This window comes from Sinocyclocheilus grahami, unplaced genomic scaffold (genome assembly GCF_001515645.1).
Source record: "Sinocyclocheilus grahami isolate Dianchi unplaced genomic scaffold, SAMN03320097.WGS_v1.1 scaffold719.1, whole genome shotgun sequence".
In the NCBI taxonomy this organism is placed as follows: domain Eukaryota; kingdom Metazoa; phylum Chordata; class Actinopteri; order Cypriniformes; family Cyprinidae; genus Sinocyclocheilus; species Sinocyclocheilus grahami.
Window position 1 is genome coordinate 620,147 of NW_015505898.1, and position 19,872 is coordinate 640,018.

The window sequence follows — 19,872 nt, forward strand, 5'->3', positions numbered from 1 at the left end:
TTTATTTGTTTATTTAATTAATGTATCATTTTATGTATTCATTATGTATTCTTTTTTTTCTTTTTTTTTATTTACATTGATTTTTTATTTTTTTTGTATGTTTTTCACCTCTTCCTGATTGTTAAGTTGTGTGTAGATGTTCTTTAATGTTCTCAATTTTTTTTTTTATTAAAAAAGAGAAAGAATAATAATTAGGCCATTGTGATGTTGCTAGGTAATTTTCCCCGACTGCCATATAGTAGTAGTGTAATTGCCATAGTAGAACTGGTCATCCTCTTCAGTTGTACATGTACCACCCTGACACTGGCTTCAATAAAGAATATAAGCATTAATGTGCAATAAAAATGCCAGAGTAAAAAAAAGAAAGAAAACAAAACAAAAATAGAGACAGAATGAAAAAGAGACCGAATGCCTTTGGGCCAAGTAGTGTTTGTTTTTTTCATGAGAAAACCACCAATGTGGCTGGCCAATTCCCCCTTAGGCTACGAGAACCCAGCTTTTTGAAACAATAACCCAGGTGGAGCTACTGAAGGATGGCTTAAGAAGTTGCACCTTGGGGAGTTAGACTTCCATTTAGAGGTTAGGGGAAATATTCTGACAGTTCTGAAGGAGATGTTCTGCTCCAGAGGACATGGATGAAAGCTATAAAAGGTTGGATCCAGTGGGTTTGGCAGAGCTGCTTCTGGGTCAGCTGTTAATAATTTTAACTTAGCTATTAATAAAGTTTGATATTGAATGGAGAAAACCAATCGAGGACCAGGGTTGTGGGGTAACCAAAAACTAGGACACTGTACTTTTATGAACTATTATAGTCTTACATAAAAATCAGATGACAAAAATCAGACATCATTCAGCCTTTATCAATGAATGCCTGTTTTTTTAAGGGATAGTTCACCCAAAAATGAAAATTCTGTCATGATTTACTCACCCTCGTGTCATTCCAAACCTGTATAACTTCTGTGGAACACAAACACATTTAACCTAATGTACCTTTTAGCTTTTGTACCTTTGGGTACCGCCCCAGAGTGACAGCTTTGTACCTTTTTTTTTTCTAAGAGTGTACAGACAAAAAAAAACAAAAAAAAAACACTGAGAAATGTGTGTTCCACAGATGAAATCTAGTCATACAGGTTTAAAGCGAAATTAGAGTAAATGATAGCAGAAGTTTCATTTTTTGCAGAATGCTCTCTTTAATAGCATAAAACTATTTATTGTCCGCAGGTTCATTTCTGAAAATAGCACTAATGAGCACATCAGCATATGAACTGAAGCAAAAGGAAACACTGTTCCACAAAGCACACTGTATCACATTACGCTACCACTCTACAAGTTAGAGCTGAACGATAACAACATTAACATTTAATGGGAAAGCAATCTGGGTATTTTTGTCATAGCTGCACTTGAGGGAATGAGAGCAGGAGAAAGTAGGCAGGCAGACTGGGTTAAAGTTTTATTGAAAGGGACCACTCATCAAGATACTAACGTAGCCGCCTGGAAACATTCACATTATCATGACTGAGGCAATGTATGCAGACAGCCGATTTAATTAAGATAAGACCAGAGTGCTAAGTGTTAACAAACACCATGCTAGCAAATGGATGCAGAATTTCTGCACGCTCCTGAAATAAAAAGCGTAAATATTTATATAGCCAACACCTTGTATATATGGCCATTCACAAATCAGACATCACTCTGATGTCTGATTACAAGCAGGGAATCAAATCTAGATTAAAAAGAAAAAAGTAAAATATGTGGTATTTAAATTGGTAAATGGTATTTAAAAAGTCTGTGGAATAAGATAATATACTAATCTGCGAGTAGACTAGTATCTTATTGCTTGGAAAAGTAAAGATACTTCTCTCTTCAACAAGCTATTTGATTTCTCATTCAGGTCCATTGCACCACAGGTGCAGCATAAACAACACATGAGTTTAATATTTAGGGTTAGGGGTTTCTTCAAATCCCTAACATTAAGTATGAGCAATAAATGTAGTCATACTTGTCTTGGCAAACACCACTAATTAAGAAAACACAATGCTTGCAACCCATTTGGAAAGCATTTCTTTAAGCTCTCCGCAGGGAGTGGTGTCGTCTTTACCAGGAATACAAAATTAAATGTGACTTCAGAGTAATGTTAGCTTGCTTTGAGACATTCATGTTTCTACTTCGCCAACTCAGGCAGAACACATGCATAGACATGCTACGAAACAGAAAATTAAGGGCAACTTCCAACATGCAGGTCAATGCTTAAACAGTAATTACAAGAGAGAGAGAAAGTAGGAGGGAGAGAGAGGGCGTCGACATAGACGGAAGAACATCAGAGGAGAGAGTGGATGAGCAATGGAGAGAGACACTTGGCATTGGGGTGTGATGGGAACTGAACTTTGCTCCAGGCATAAAGCAGACTCATTATTCAAAGAATTTTTACTAGCTTTCCTTACTCAGCGCTAAAAACACAGGCTGGGCTCTGATTTTTCACAGACAGAAGCTGCGTTTCTTTTAGTGACAGCAAGTCACACTAGACATAATTTTTAATTTGACAAAAACGAGTCTGTGAAAAACAGAAGTTCAATATGTCATGCTGTCCTAAGGCTGGGCGTCATATCTAAAAGCTCAGTTTTTGAGATTTTTTTGGTCGACTTGAAAATTTTAAAGAGACATATTTTCAACTTTTTTTCAAATGGAATAATCAACAACCAAGTACACAGCTGTCTGTCATTTTCAAAGTGTCATCAAATGAAAAAAAGTATAGCATGCCAAACAGAACACAACAGTACAATGTATTTTCAACTTTTCATCAAATGAATGATTGACCCAGGTACAAAATTGTACAATGTATTTTCAATCGACTGAAATCATCCGTGAAAATTTTAGTCGGACTAATGACTTTGTTTTGGTCCAACTGAAATCAAACTTTTAATTCCATTTTCTACTACAGTATTAAAGCAGCCAGGGGTTAAAGTTATCTGGTTAACTAGGTAAACCTGGTGTAGGATCCTGGTGCGCCATACGTAAAGAGTGAATTATGTAAAAGTGTTTTTCCTCAAAAATCTAGCATGTGGCAAACAGGTTGTACTACACTCAAAGCTCTTATTTTAAAGATTTATCTTGCTATAAGGATAAGACATTATTCAAACAGAGGACAATGTAGTGCAAATCCCCTCCACGTCTGTCAATATAACTAGACCAATGTACAGAGAAAGAAATCAGACAATACACCTGCATACCAGGCAAGCCGAAGAGTATTCCATGTGCTTTCTCAGATTCAGGCCAGTGTTAATCAGCAGTTTGGGCTGAGATCGTTGGAGCATGCTTGGCCCTCCCCACCGGGGGCCTCTGTGTATGGAGCCCATTGTCTTCCAACATTAACAGACACAGAAGCATGAGTCACCTTAAAATCGTGTCTAGGTATTACCTACCTCATCCAATCAGAATGCTGGGAAAGGTGAAGACCAAGCACCTCTACGGCAACGTCGGCATGGTAATGCTTGAAGGCGCATACCTGAGGTGAAGCCTAACTGCGGTCTCATGGTTGGGATTTCAGAAGTTTACCCAAAATAAACACAAAAAAAAACACTTCTTAATGTGTGTCTAACAAAAACACAGCTGGTCTTCCTTTGGTTGACGTGGGTAATTAACGCCCACTAGTTATATTAGTGTTAAGTACATACTCCCTAGCAATCATTGGCCAACAACTTCTTCGAGTTTACCAAACCCTAAAAAAGATGACAGAAAACAGTCAAAACATATGATTATGAGTGAATCACATGCAAGGCACATAATAATCATCCAGTCAGATTGTCTGCAATAGCTAGAAGAATGCTAAAACAAAGTTATTAGCCAATCTTTGATATGACATTCGTCGCTGCTATTATAATAAACAGAGACTGATAATGTAAATAGGCCAAAGTCGTCTCTCCAGTAATAAAATAGCTTGTTTTTCCATTAGCAGATGTAAACTAAGGACAGTAACTTCATTAGAGGAAGTATATAAGGTCATCTGGCTGGCATCTGACACTGAAGTAAATGGGGAGAGTGAAACGTAATATTATTGCCGTTGTCTGTCGCATATCCTGAGTCTGGTGTTTTAGTTGTAATTGGCTCTGTCCCAGTTGAGGGGATGAATGTTTAGAGCTCTCATTCTCTGTCCTCTGCTCTCATTTAGACAAAACCCACATAGTCAGTCTGTGTTTACTAGACAGTGCAGTTTATTTCTCTGTTCCAAATGAATTGCCTACTGCATACAGGCAGCTGCCTTCAAAGGTAGTACTCTAACTATTATGAAACCTTATAATTGACTAATTTGGAACACTCTACATTACAGTGACTCAGACGATGTGACTCAATACATTTCAATAGAGTCTGGCGTTAACATGTTGCAAAGCTAAAAGGGTGGAACTATTTACAAAAATTATTTTAAAATGCATGGCACATACACAAATACAGATTAGAAGAAAACGATCTACTTCCAGTTTTGTTTATTCACACTTTCAGTACTGAACTTGAATGTATTTTTTCACTGAGCTTGTCACAATGCAACGTGGGATTGCATTCTCCTTCATATAGAGAGATCGTTAGACAGTTATACGAGGAATAGAGGTTACGATTTCATAATGTAACAGAAGTAGCAACAGAGCTTTTGTTTCTCATTGGGGGTGAAACAAGAACAGTGAAACAGACTCTGAAAACCTAAGAAAAATAAAATTGGGCATTTAGGATGAGCATGAGCAGACAAGAATAAACAGTTTGTCTGGAAGTTAAACAAGTCCAAACTCCAATCGCAGAATCAACAGAGAGAGGTCGAGGAGGGGAGGATAGGGGGAAACATAAAAAGCTCAAAGAAGAATGCAGAAGGAATCAATACGGACATGATGAAAATTCAAGATGAATATCCCGTGAAACAGGGCTGTGTGATGGTTATACATAATTTAGGGCCTGGCTCTCACTGAAGAAAGGACAGAAAGGGCCAGCTTACAGAATACCTGACAAAAATAAATAAATGAGCTAGGAAAACCAATCAACTGTGAACAAAAGCTGGAAAGTTTAAACAACTGAAGGTGTATTATCCAAGATGAAGATCAGACGAAGATCAATAGGTTTAAAACAAAGTTTAAAGGGAGGTTTGAGTTACAGTAGGAAAGGAAATTAAATGGGAGGAAAAAGGGGAATTCCTAAACTTTAATCTTAATGTCAATCCATTACTAGAAGCAGGATACAACCCTTTCTTTCTTTCTCTGGGCAACAGCAACCCATCTGGAATATCAACCCTGTCAATCATCAGAGCAACATGCCAATCAAAGATAGCTCACTCACTGCATCTACACTACATCTATGCTAGTTCATTTAAATAAACAGACAAGAGGTCTTAAATTAACAAGAATATAGTCATTATGGTTTAAAAATAATCATGAGACAATAACTCACAAAATAGCCTTACGCTCAGACCAAACCTAAAGCCTGCAATGACTACTTTGAAGAGAATGCTGAACAATAACAGTTGGCTTTTTGTTGGCATGAATTTTCAGGGACTGTCATCAATATGTAGCCGGCCATTCTACAAGTCACTCGTGAAATACCCCGAGTAAACCCTCACAAACTAAAGTTTGGGTGAGTTCATTGAGTCTGGTCCATAGAGAGCAGGATTAGGTTGTTCACACTGATTACTACCGCTCAATGGAGCAGGAAGTGCAAGTAAGCAGTTGCATCGTTCACAAATGATCCCATTTCACTTTTAAATGTTTAGAAAGGAACAACTTAAAGTCAACTTGTTAAGGCGTTCACAACCCATTGTACTTGAGGTCTGCACGCGGGACCGTTTTTTTTTTAGTCCCGCTCCCGCAAGGTTCTATTCCGCATCCACCCGCTCCCGCTATATATTCACTCTTTGTTCACCCGCTGTCCGCTTAGAATAATTTTCTTCCCGACCTGACCGTTCCCGCTAAATTTAGATCTGGTTTCCAGAATCTCACATTTAAATTTCCGCTACTGAAAGAAAGAGAGATAGGCTGACAAATATTTTATTTTATTCGTCTTGTCAAGAGTTTTGAATTTATTGACTTTGACTTGAATTTATATGAATTATCTTAAGACACAAAATTAGTTTAATATTTTATGTAACAGTAGGAAAAAAAGTGTCAGAGAAAATAAAAATGTTGTACAAAAATTGTATTTCTTATTTTTATTCATCTTGTCAGGATACAAATCGTTTAACATTGACAACACAATAGAGAAAAAGTAAAAATAAAAATGTAGGTTGTACAAAAATAGCCTATTAGCAATTTTTATTAATCTTGTCAAAATACTAAATTCGTTTGACATTTTTCTGTTAACAGTAGGAAAAGTGTTGCAGAGAAAAATAAATAAATAGGACATCTTTCATTTAAAATTATAGGCTAGGGAAAATATAAACAAAACCGAGTTGAACGTCCTTCAATGAAAGCGCATCCACACTTTGCTCCATCCTTATTCTGCTCTGTCACTCATCGACAACCTGCCTGTTCTGTCTGAGGGGCATATATTTACCACAGGTACAGCCTGCTCTGAGCATCGTTATGCACATGCTGTGCAGAGACCACGCAACTAAAACGTGTGACGTTTAAAGCATGCGTGCAGCACGTGCATAACAGTCCAGAACACAAGCTGTACCGGTGGTCAATAAGAATAAGGCGCAGATATGCTGTTCTAAATGGACGTCGGGAACGGGATATCGTTAGACCGCCCACTCCCGTTCAAATTACACCAGAGTTACCGACCGCTACCGCGTTTTATTCAGGAATTGAATCCCGCGGCGCAAAAAATCCGGTCGGGTCCCGTGGTTCTCTACATTGTACTTCCTTTAATATGACAAATTTCAGAGAGAAAAAAAAATGTAGGCCATTGAGAATTGATTAGAACATGAAAAAGATAAGTCATAGCAGAATTCCACCAGGTGGTTATCATTTAAGGGACACTGATGATGTACACCAAAAAAGATCTTGAAAAAAAAAATAGTAATTTTGTAATCTTTCCTTTAAAATGTATAAACTTTGTCTTTGGAATAATGTGCACCAATGAATCACACACACACACCTAAAAAAAAAAAAAAAGATTTCATGATGACTTTAATACTGTCCAAGACAAGGCCTACCAGAAATTATTATATATTAATAATTATTATTATTATTTGATGATGCGATGTCATTTATGTATAGCTTAGGGTAGGACTTTATTGCACCGTCAACATAATCCTTTAAAGGAGACATATTATGCCCCTTTTTACAATATGTAATATAAGTCTCTGGTGTCCCCAGAATGTGTCTGTAAAGTTTCAGCTCAAAATACCCCACAGATCATTTATTATAACATTTTGAAAATGCCTATTTTGAGTGGAAGCAGAAACACGCCGTTTTTCGTGCCTGTCTCTTTAAATGCAAATGAGCTGCTGCTCCCCGCCCCCTTTTCCAGAATAGAGCTATGCCATTAGAGCTCGTACCTGCTAAAAAACATTGTTTTGGTTCTGATTATAATGTTTATCGTGGTGAAATCATGCGTTTTAAATCATATTAGTTTAAACTTCTGATATACGGTTTTCTGAGAGCACACATCCGAAGCACACGGACAGAAAGCGGCTGTCGCAGCATGTGAGTACTAAACTAAGTTCTCATTCACACACAAGTTTACTTTAAAAACACACACGAGTTACAAAAACAGTCGGTCAACAGTCTGTGAAGGTAAACAGCTGAGAAATAAATCGCATGTTTATTTTAGATCTGTGTGGCAGCAGCAATATACAGTAAATAAATCAATAAATCTACTGCTCTCTTGTCTCCTCTGAGGCTGGGACTCTAAATAGTGTTCTGTGCTCGTCTGTGCAGCCAAAGACAGAACAGTTAGCATGTTTTGCTCAAACTTTCGCCATGGCATTAGAACTGGTACACCATTGTCGCTTGCGAAATCAAAATGACGGCGCCTCGAGTGGAAGCTTACAGATTAAGGGGCGGTAATATTATAATGAGATCCCTTTGCCATGTCACCAAGGGACTGAAATCAGACGCACTCGTTTTCTCAGACGCTTGCAGAAAAAGGCTTACGAAAACAAAGTTACTGGGTTAACCTATTTCACGTTTCCTTGGTTGGTAGATGCACCGGGGACCAGATTATAGCACTTAAAACCTGGAAAAGTCCGATTTTCATGATATGTCACCTTTAAGCAAGAAAGTTTCCTGTCACTTATGACAATAAACAGTGCTCAGCTCTGGGCGTGTGAACATTATCAACATTCCTGCACCTGATTCTATGATTGTTTGGTTGATAACATGCTATTGCTAAAGCACCATAGTTAATCTGCAGCATAAATGTAATGACTGATATTCCAGGCAATGACGTAGAGCTGCCACATCACCCTAAACTCATCCCATGCTACAAAGGAAATCCAGTGGTTGGGAAAAATGACTCTGCTCCTGTTTGCTATCTTTGAAGCCTCTTCTGACTCACGCTTCTGGAAGGCCTGAAGATTAGCAGGTGTTGACCAGGGAGTTTACCCCCCCTAACCTCTCACGTCAATTGTGGTCTAGAGGTTAACAGGCATGGCCCACGGCAAATTTCGAAAATAAATCCCTTAATTCGCAAAAAAAAATTTACGCTCGCTTGAGGTGGTTTTTGACTTGTGCGTAAAAGGGTTAATGCGAATAATGGGAGATGGAAATGCGTTTTGCGAATAAATCCAGCATGAGCGTTCAAAAAAGTAATGTGACTTTGCGCTATGGGACAGCATAACCTGACTATCCAGTGGACTGATTTTGTTGCACAGCATCTGAAATGTTGTCATGGTCATTCTGAAGTGCCCAAGCAAAGTCTGTCGTCAAAGTATTTATGTATAACTGCCTCCCAGAACGGTCTACCACGACTACGTTCCCAAACAGCTGACATTCAGCACCGAAAGCTAGACCGCATTTATTGTGTTTCGTCTGCTCAAAGCGCAAGTAATTTATTATATTTGAGAATTATTATATTCAGTGGCTTCTCTTACTTTTCTTATTTAGTGCCAGTTTATCAGGAAGTGGCGATTTTGTTCTCTCCGACTCGTTGTATGCTTGTTTGCAAATGTTTTATGCGATATTCCAATTTTGCACACAAGTTAAATTCGCAACTTTGCATGGAAAACCGGCTTATGATAGTCTGCTCTCTAGATATGGTTCAGGATCCTCCTTCAATGCAAGTACTTTTAATGTACTTCACTTTTCACTCGTTTCATCATACGGCAAACAAAATCCAGATTATTTAGAAAAGTAATAGCACTGATAATCAGTTTGATTTACTTTTCTACTCTAAAAAAAAAAAATAGCACCAAACAACACATTACTAATGTACGTTCAACAGGAAACATTGGTATCTGCAGTGCAAATTATCTAAATTATATTTCAAATTTAAAAGCAATATTCACATAATTTAACTTTTTTTTTACAAAAAAAAGCCATTCATGTGTTACAGAAATGGTTGAAACATTTCATTATACACTAAATTAACATTACTAAAATATTGTAGTAGTAGTTTTTAATTGTTGTACCCTAATAATTATTTTGTCATCACTCCATCATTGTGCCAGAAATACAACAATAATTCAAAATTGGTTCTGAATATGCTTAAAGGACACTTAAAATTATTGGTCATAAAAACAAACATATATGTATAAACATAAAAAAAAGAATATCACTCTTAAAGCATACCTTCCTCAACATTACTCATTGGACATAATTTATGTCCAAATAAACAAACAGTGCGAGACAAAATGAGTTACATCAATAACTTTAATACTCATAAGGTTAATGGTTCATTCAAATTGCCTTCACATGAATACTGCATGAATACTAAAAACAACTGTGGAGATATGAACTACTGTAATAATGACTCAAATATGTCATTTTCTGTGTTTCTGCTCTTTGCTCCTATAATAAACAAGTATCTTGTATCAGGTGAAACTGATTTGAGATCCTGAAATACCAACTTATCAGCATGCTTTACACCACATGACAGAAAGAGAAAACAGACACAGTGAGAGATGAGAGATGGAGGGGGACAAGATCAAAGGATGATAGTAAATTTAGTGTAAACTGATCTGCAAAAAATTTACCCGAGATCCCTCTATTTGTATCATTTGTCATTATATATATATACTGTATAACAACAAAAGTATACTAACAATCAAAAATGTGAGCATGGTAAAACGTAATGTTTTTGAAAGAAGCTTTTTATGCACACCAAGGCTGTGTTTTTGGATCAAATACTGTAAAAACTGTAATATAAAATATTACAATTTAAAATATCCTGTGTGTGTGCACCATATGGCACACTATATAGATTCCAACTAGGCCCAACATGAAAAGGTTTGAACATGAAAGTGCTGACACAATTAACCATAAATCACAATGAAAAGAAATTTGTGTGTGGGTGATATACAGAACTCACATTGCACAATTAGTCTCTTCTATCCACAACGAGTCTCTATCTATATTTGATGATTAATATGCATGAGCAGCAGTACTTCATCCAATGATATTTCAGATTGTGCAGGACAAGCCAGTGCAATGCTGCAGAAAAAGAAACCAAGCAACCACCAAAATGTAGTGTCACTCATCTGCTGTTGTGCTCGGTTATGACAAAAAAAAAAAAAGATTGTTAAAATACCTTTTATTGCTAACTGGTTTATCGTGTCACGTCTGGATAAAACATGTTAAAAGGCTAGCTTGACCGTAGTCTAATTTTCATTTAATTACAGTATGAGTTGCCTGGGAAGCTTCCCCAACACATGGTGGCCTATCTCAGCAGAGGTTATACAACTTATTTGTTCCTCTTTTGAACTCTGCCCACTGATACTAAAGGCTTCAAATATTGAACTAAGAAGCAACCGCTCTTGAACACAGACAGATATATACTTGATAAGAGCGGGCCACACCAAGGGAGCAACAGGTCATATAGTTCATTCTCTGGAGCACGTTAATAAGTGATGCAATGCGTCACTGCGATGCTGACAAAGCACTGAGATATTTCTCAAGCAAACAAAAAGAGCAAGTCTAAACACACAAGCCTGAAATAGCTGGAAGGGCTATTTATAGAGTTCATACCTACACTCTGTCTACACCAATGACTCAATGAGAAAGAGTGATGAATCCACAATTGTCACAATCAACCGGCTAGCTAATTAATGTGCACACACCGTGACCATTGTGTTCCTAAGAGACGAACCCAAATGCAAAAGGTGCCACTATCATCATATATGCATCATTACGACACGCAATGGAAATAATTGTGGCTCGCATAGAAAATGGCAATGCCTGCCATGCATCATAAACAAGAAAGAGCATAAATTCTTAAAGTGAGTCAGTCTGCGTCATTCTTGAGAAGACCGGACAGCTAGGTAAGATGTAGCGAAATGTAATCTGAGGAGAAGGGTGACCGCTCAGAGGGCCAGTACAGGGAGTCTTGGTTATGTGTGCTGATTTGATCCAACAGTTAAATGGATGTAGTACATCATGCTTTGACTGTTGAGCAGTACATTAACAAGGCCTGACATACAAGGAACCTTCCCAGAGCCTCGTTGCGGGACCCTGAGTATAAAGTGAGGCTCTACCCGTTTTATCAAGACTTCAGTTTTCAAACTTTCAAGATGTTCATAATCTCCACTTAATGGCATTACACTTCTGGTGGAGAACATGAATGCAGAGTAGCCTCTAATACAAATACCAGTGGTAACAAATAAATGCAGGAATTTCCCTTATTGAAATGATTACTAAAAATACTCCACTACGCTTGGTATATAACCTGGAATGTTCTGAAAACAAAAGGAGAAAGCGTTAATAGCTGGCTGCTTACCTTGCTTACCCATGACTGAATCTCAGAGGTATTTGTAGTGTTTGATGTGACCTTGTTTGGAAAAAATGGTGACTGCAAAACATGCCATCCCATGCTTGTTTAGGCGGCAAAGTCTCATTCCAGGCAGTAGACCGTTGCCAACAATGGCAAATGTACAAAGTCATAAAACTGCAAAATCGAATTTTATGTTTGACATTATACAGCGGCAGTTAACCAAGGTGCCAATGTTTTATTTTTGACATTTAACAACAGGTCACTTACCGCTAACAATAAGTTGATCAACAACCGCAGGTTTAAAACACAGCAGTCCACAAGATGTAAAAAAGGCCCTCATGCGTTCATAGAAGTATTTGACTTCCTCTAGTCGTGATTTGCTTGTACGAGGGCCTTGTTTGGTTAACCAGACCCTACAGTTCACTAGAAGCAGAAGATAAGGAAATGTTAAGGACTGTTTTCACCCACATGACTGCTCCCAATGCCAAACATTTGCCAGTTAGTCCAGGTTTCCTGTCACAAATGTATGTAGGTATTACCTAGTCAAGCTTTAGATAGCCAAACTTCCTCTCAGAGATTAAAAAACGACCTGGCTCATTGCCGCTAGCAACTCCTTCAGCAAGAAACAATCATAAATATTTATTTCTCAGGATTGCGAATTCCATCCAAATGAGACACAATATAAAATGATCGCCCTGCTGATGGACAACCATATTCAGGTTCATCTCCAGTTCTCCTGTGCAAAACACCAACTCAAGATTTTCACACCACAAAGTTGAGAATGTTGTTTATGCTGATTTTGGAATTTGAAATGGAAAACCGCCAAGCAGACCGGACATGGAGGCTTTTATCTCCAAATGGGTCGTGAGGAGTTTGAGACTCGGCCAAATGTCAAACAATAGCATTTGCATTTATTAGAGCAGCACTGATCCAAACATTCTGAAATTAAAACAAACTTCTCAGTCACCCTAGCTAAACATACGCAGCAAGGGAACATGTATCAAATGTTCTGGCTGGTGATATGAACTTTCAGATCTGAAATACTATACAAACAAGTTATGGATTAAAGTTACAGTGGGACATACACAAAAGGCTGAGGCCCGCTTAAAGGTGTTTGCAATGGATTGCTCATTTGCAAAGTCAGCAGCAATGAATTACTGACAAATTACTCTGAGCCGTAGTTTGGGCCAGGCTTCATAGACGTTATCAGCACCCATCACAATGACAGGGGGAAACAAAGTTTAGGTTTAGAGTGGAGAGCTGGGAGGCTCCGCAAGTGTCCAATAACTCACAGCAAGCTGCTAAATGTACACGGTGGAACAATGAGCCCTATAAATTTGAAGCCACAGCAGGAAGTACAGGGAAACATCCTACGGAAGTCCAAATGTCTGGTTTACTGCATATCTTTTCTCAAAGCAGTTCAGGGATGGTTTGGGACCTGTTTGACATGTCCAAGAGGTGCGAGACATATGGTTGGACACCATATCAGGCATAAATGATAGTTTCAGGCGATGGGACCCTGGCTAAATGTGCTTAGACAGCAGGTCATGGCCATTAACTGCCTTCACACTTACACACCAGATAGAGTGCTCAAACGGCATGCCATGCTCCCTCGCTTATGCTCACTTCAACCCTAGACAGAATAAAAATAAAGTGTCAAAATGATAATTTAACCAGCCCCACATTCGCATTCTTGCAGTAACAGCCCCAGAGGGACCATGGGGCAATAGTGTGTATACTTGCACACTTATCTCTCAAAGACACCCTAACATTAAGTCTTGGCCTGCGCCCACTTCCCAAACTACTTTACCTTGGCACAGCACAAGAGGCTAATGACAGGATGTCTTCAGCCAAAGCAGACATACTGGTCAGGCTCCAACAGTAACTAACCGCGGGGCAGTGGAGCAGGCTGGTGCGCAGACATTCACAGCTCCAGACAGTATGCCAATGGCATACTGCGCTAACAAGCCTCCCTTTGCTCATGCGGGGGAATGTGGCGGGTTGAAAGGGCGAGAGATAGCAGTGGTCACCAGGTGAAACTTATGTAAGCTTATATAAGTCAGTTGGCACATTTTGGAGGCCAGTTGTTATAATCAGCTGATGAAGTGTCTTTAACTAGAGAAACAGCTGTACCATGTTCTCCATCATCTACATCACATGATATAGAATGTTAGTCTGCAAACCACAGTCATTATAAATCATGAAACAGAGAAAATATGTATAATATTATCTCAATCTGTTAGTGATCAAACTAAGTGCCTTCCAGTCTTGATTTATGTGAGAGTTGCCTGGAGGAGAACACGCTTTGAACAGACATTTCACATACATTATATAAGGAAGGCATGTGAGTGAACTGATGGAGTGACATTTAACGATGGATTTTAGATTACAGATTTTTCTAAGTTACATAACTTGGCTGAAGTTGTATCCATGTAAGCAAATGTGGTTGCAAACATGCCAGTTTGCACAAATGGACCAACAGATCACTTACAAAAGAGGTGCTATGACGTTTCTATGTTTATGGACAATGATAAAACAGTTAATACCATGTTTTGTAGTCACATAGTCTGGCTAGGTTAAGATCTACATAGCAAATGTGGTTCCAATAATGCCAACTTTGTAAAAAATAAATAAATAAAATGATTAACCAACTTTTCAAAAAGGTACCATGGCATTGCCACCTTTTTTGTACAGCAGTACGATGGCAAACACATTCTTGTCTACTTTAGTTACAAAACATATTTAGGATACGGTCTGTAAGTAGCCTAAATATGGTTACAACTCCAAGTCAGCAGAAATGGGACGACAGAAGTTACGCAAGTAGCACAGTATTATAGTTTTAAATATTTTTTGGAAACTAATATGGTAATGCCACAGTATTCTTTGAAATACATGTAAATACATGGAACACTAACAGTCAATTCTTCAGTGTCATGGTATGCATCAAAAGTATCATGACGAACTAAACATTACAATGGTTTTATGGACACGGCACCATGGTAATACCATGTTTTTATACTTCATTTACAAAACCTGGCTAAAATATAGTTGCAACTCAGTATACGGTCCAACAGATCACTGACACAAAAGTAACACTGTATAACTATGTTGGACATGGTCCCATCGGTAAGATCGTAGGATTTATTTGGAAACTAGCATGGTGGTAATACCATGGTATTTTTAAAAGTACATTGTAAATACATGGCATATTAATATGGCAATCCTTCAGTATCATGGTATAAGTCAAAGTAGCATGGCCAAGTATCCATTATCATGGCTTTAAGGACATGATGCCATGATAAAAGTTTTAAAAGTCCTATAAAAGACTCATGGTATTGACACCTTTATTTGTACAATGGACAATGCTTGTCTGTTTTACTTGCCATTGTAATACCATGTTTTTATACTTAATATACAAAGTTTGGCTAAGTTTTGCCAACATAAAAATGTGGTTGCAATAAAGGCAACCCAGTAGATTCTTATACAAGAAGTACCATGGACTTTTTTTTAATGTACAATGGTAAGACATTGGAAAACCATGTAAATGTATCGTTTATGAATATTGTAATTACACATATCATCTGATACCACAGTCCTTCTGCTGCTACCTGGATGAAACGGTTAACTTTAAAACAAGTGAACTCACCTCACTGGACGGTATGCTGACAACCCCCGTTGACCTCCTCTTCTCTCTTAACTTCCTTTTCTCTATCTGTCCTTTGCCCTTTCTGGCACTGGGTCCCGAGCTCTTCTTCTCTTTGCTCTTGCTGTGTGTGGGACTCTCCTTATCACTGTCATCCACACCAGTGGGGCTCGCGCTCTCCGCCTGCGGCACTCCACTCACTTTCTCCGGCGTCTTCAAGTTTTCCCCGGGCTGCTCGGGTTTCTTTGGCTCGTCCTCCGGTCGTTTCAGAGCGGACGAGGAGGAAGACAGGGCCACCGGATAGGAGGACGTAGAAGAGACGCAGTTAACGTTAACCGAGCTGCCGTTGTTGTTTAACTCACCGGTTCTCCCGGTGGCGGCGGCGATATCTCCAAGCATCTTTGCTCTCATCTTCTCGCGCTTTGCTTTCCATTCCTCCAGAAAGTCTGTCGCGCTGTTAGATTTAAATCCTCCTGTTGCCATGACTTCCTTTTAAGATTGACTCGCGCGACCCGAATCACTTTGTAAACACAGACAGTAAACAGTATTGGTTCAGTTCCGCCGCATTCCTCAGAAGTGTTTGGAGGTTGGTTTAAAATAATCACAAAGTCCGCTTTTAAAGTTGACCGAAACTATTAAAAGGCTAAAAAACTGTCGAGTAAGTACCGTCTCGAAAGATAGTATCCGGTAAAGCTCACCTGCGCGCCCATAAACATTCGTCAGGAGTTCAGGTGAACTGATCCGGTGGAATGAACTGGATTAGTTACAGGCGCACTCGAGCGCCGAGTCCTGCCCCCTCTTCTGAACAGTTTCCGAGTAGTTACGGAAATCAACGGAAATAGCCGAAAGGAAGGCGACAGAGAGTTGATGTTACAATTTTCACATTTAGCAATACATTTTTTTTTTTTTACTTAATTAAATTTTAAAAAAAAAATTACTAGTATTTTCTTAGTTTACCCTGCACTGTTAGTTTATATTATTTCACCTTAGTTTTAATTTATTTTGCACTAATAATGATACAATATTATTGTATATTGTTTGCACTATTATTTTACATTGCACAGTTTGTTGTTGGTTATGCTGGAAATGCTGGAAAAGATGGATGGATGGATAGATATTTTTTCTGTGATGAGTCACACTGGTTTGTGATGAATATGAACTGTTCTCTCACACAGGTCCCGAGAGAGCATGAGTCACTGTTGTGCAGAGCTGGAGTGTTTGTGACCCGAGGACTCTCAGAGATGACTGAACTCGATGTCTTAGATAACAGAGGTGCACACAGAGTCGTCTCTGAGTACCACAGCCTGTCTGTCATGCCATTAAATGGTTCGGAAACTGGCATGTCTTCATTTTCGAGTGTCTAAAAATGCCAGTAAGTGGATACTGCATGTTGGGGTGCATGATGTATAACATATCTAGGCTATTTTCTCATTTATTTTTGAGGGATTTTTTGGGGGGCGCGGGTCTTCACAGGTCCTGTCATCTTTCTTTCTTTCTTTATCTATTTTTACAAAGGTAACAGTAAATACTTTTACACTGTTAAAAAGTTCATATAAATAATTATTTTAAATAAATGCCTTTTTGGTGAACTTTCTATTCATCAAAGAATGCTGAAAAAAAATCATGTTTTCCACAAAAATATTAAGCAGCACAACTGTTTTCAGCATTGATAATACGAAATGTTTCTCTGAGCACCAAATCAGCATATTAGAATAATGTGACAGGAGCAGACTGAAGTAATGGCTGCTGAAAATCTTTCTTTTCTAGCCCTTAACCCTACCACTAAACCCGTCCCTTAAAGAAAACATTCTGCGTTTTGATTTATAAGCGTGTTTTCCTATATGAGGACTGAAACTTTATCTCCACAATGTCAAATATTTCAGCCTTTACCATTCTTGTAGGGATTTGGTCCCCACAGTGTAGTGGGGGATACCTTGACCACACACACACATACAAAAATAAATCTTGATATTCTGTGCCCTATATGGAAAGTCCCTTAGACATTCTTATGATTCATACTGATTTGATTTGATTCCAAATGTATTCCTCAGGATTTAGGTTCTTCACAGGACATACAGTATTTAAGACTAAAGTAAGGAAAGAATTTCCTGTTTTTCCTGTTAGTTACTGTTTTTAAAGCCAGTGGCACTTATGTTGAATTACCTCCTTGAATGACTGGAATTTTCTAGTAGTTTTTCAGAAAATGGTTTGTTCAGTCAGCGGGGTTGAGTCACTAAACCAGGGGTGCCCAAACTCGGTCCTGGAGGGCCGGTGTCCTTTGGTCCCCACAGTGTAGTGGGGGATACCTTGACCACACACACACATACAAAAATAAATCTTGATATTCTGTGCCCTATATGGAAAGTCCCTTAGACATTCTTATGATTCATACTGATTTGATTTGATTCCAAATGTATTCCTCAGGATTTAGGTTCTTCACAGGACATACAGTATTTAAGACTAAAGTAAGGAAAGAATTTCCTGTTTTTCCTGTTAGTTACTGTTTTTAAAGCCAGTGGCACTTATGTTGAATTACCTCCTTGAATGACTGGAATTTTCTAGTAGTTTTTCAGAAAATGGTTTGTTCAGTCAGTGGGGTTGAGTCACTAAACCAGGGGTGCCCAAACTCGGTCCCGGAGGGCCGGTGTCCTGCAGAGTTTAGCTCCAACTTGCCTTAACACACCTGCCTTCAAGTTTCTAGTATGTCTAGTAAGAGCTTGATTAGCTGGTTCAGGTGTGTCTAATTGGGGTTGGATCTAAACTCTGCAGGACACCGGCCCTCCAGGACCGAGTTTGGGCACCCCTGCACTAAACCATCCAGCTTATACAATCCAAACCTATACATGAAAGCACAGAAGAAAGAGAGGGGGGTTTGTCCTTTTATGGCTGAATTACTTCTAAAGCCCACAGAGCCATAGAAAATAGCTTTTCATTTAAATGGATAGTTCATTCAAAAATGACCGTTCTGAAATAATACTAAAAAAAGTCAGTGGCTACCAGCAATTGTTTGGTTACCCAACATTCTTCAAAATATCTTCTTTTGTGTTCAGCCGAAGAAAAAAACGTAATACAGGTTTGGAACAACATGAGGGTGAGTAAACGATGACAGATTACAATTTTTGGTGAACTATCACTTTAAGATCTTTCTAGTTGGTTCTTCTTGGTACACATTGACAGAGATAACTGGAAGAAATCTTTAGGGGAAACATTAGGGCGCCTGGTCTATAAATAGCCTGTGATGTACACACTGAGGTCCCGCTAATGCATTTTTAGAATGTTTCAGTGGGCTTTGGGGAAACTTACTCACAGCACAAACACTCATCTGTCACTCGCTGCTTTGGCACGTTCTCCAGCGCAAACTTTTAAGAAATTCCACTTAGCATACCAATAAGGCATTTTCCAAAGGAGCAGATAAGTGGCGAGTCACTCCCACTTTAAGAATGAAATTTAGTTTGCTTTCTTATCAGTCAAGGTCTTTTCTCAAAAGCTGTCTGATATGTTTGCTTCACCGGAGTGATTCCCTCACTCTCAATATGTGCTATCTAAAAGAGTTATTTTAGGAGATATTGAAGTCACACCTTCTGTGACGATAATGGCTTTGAACTGATTCATTCTTTTATGGATCCCACAGTGAATGCAGAAGAATTTTCACACAGATATTTGTAAAATAATCGACACCACAAGAGAACACGCATATTTGGAACTGGCTCAATTTTGCTATATTTTGAAACCTTCAACCCACCTCTTCCATTATTTTAGACTAGAAGTAATGACTTTGTGGAACGTCAGAGTGGCAGATGATTTCCGTGTGTCGAGATGGGCTTCCCATTTCAATTCAGAACTGAAAATCACACAGGATTAATATGACAATCAAAAGTTGCATGCTTACAGAAATATGCTGTTACTTCAGGTGATTTTTTTCATATTCCTTATATTTCTGCCTCTTTGTAAATGGAACCGAACATGACTTGACATGTAGTTGAGCTCTGCTGCATTAAAGTTACTGATACCTACAATTAATATATATATATATATATATATATATATATACACACACACACACACACACACAGCGGCTCCAAAAAATATTTGGACACTTGTCACATTTAAAATAAATGAATGTCATTGCATTAGATACAAATGCCCAATAAACAAAGTATATAATAATAATAATAATACATATATATAAATAATTAACCCAAACCATTGTTTGCTTGAAGTGTTTGTGTGCTCCTTTAAAATAACTTAAGTGTCCAAATACATTTCGAGTCCACCGTATGTCATTTTTAATGTGAAATAATTAACAAGCATGCGATTAATTGCATCGCTGCATACTGTTGGACATTGTCCTACAGTGTCACATGTTATACTTCGTTAAAAACGAATTT

The 19,872-nt window shown here is 38.4% G+C and overlaps 1 protein-coding gene across 1 annotated transcript in view; it reads right to left on the reverse strand.

Moving 5' to 3' along the window:
• The window catches only part of LOC107560299 (PRKC apoptosis WT1 regulator protein-like), a 70,298-nt gene extending 53,721 nt beyond the window's left edge, over nucleotides 1-16,577 (reverse strand). Inside the window, exon 1 of the mRNA XM_016244438.1 lies at nucleotides 15,488-16,577. Coding sequence (XP_016099924.1) covers nucleotides 15,488-15,967 — 480 coding nt within the window. The 5' untranslated portion in view covers nucleotides 15,968-16,577. The remainder of the gene's footprint in view (nucleotides 1-15,487) is intronic.
• Between the last annotated feature and the right edge of the window lie 3,295 nt (nucleotides 16,578-19,872).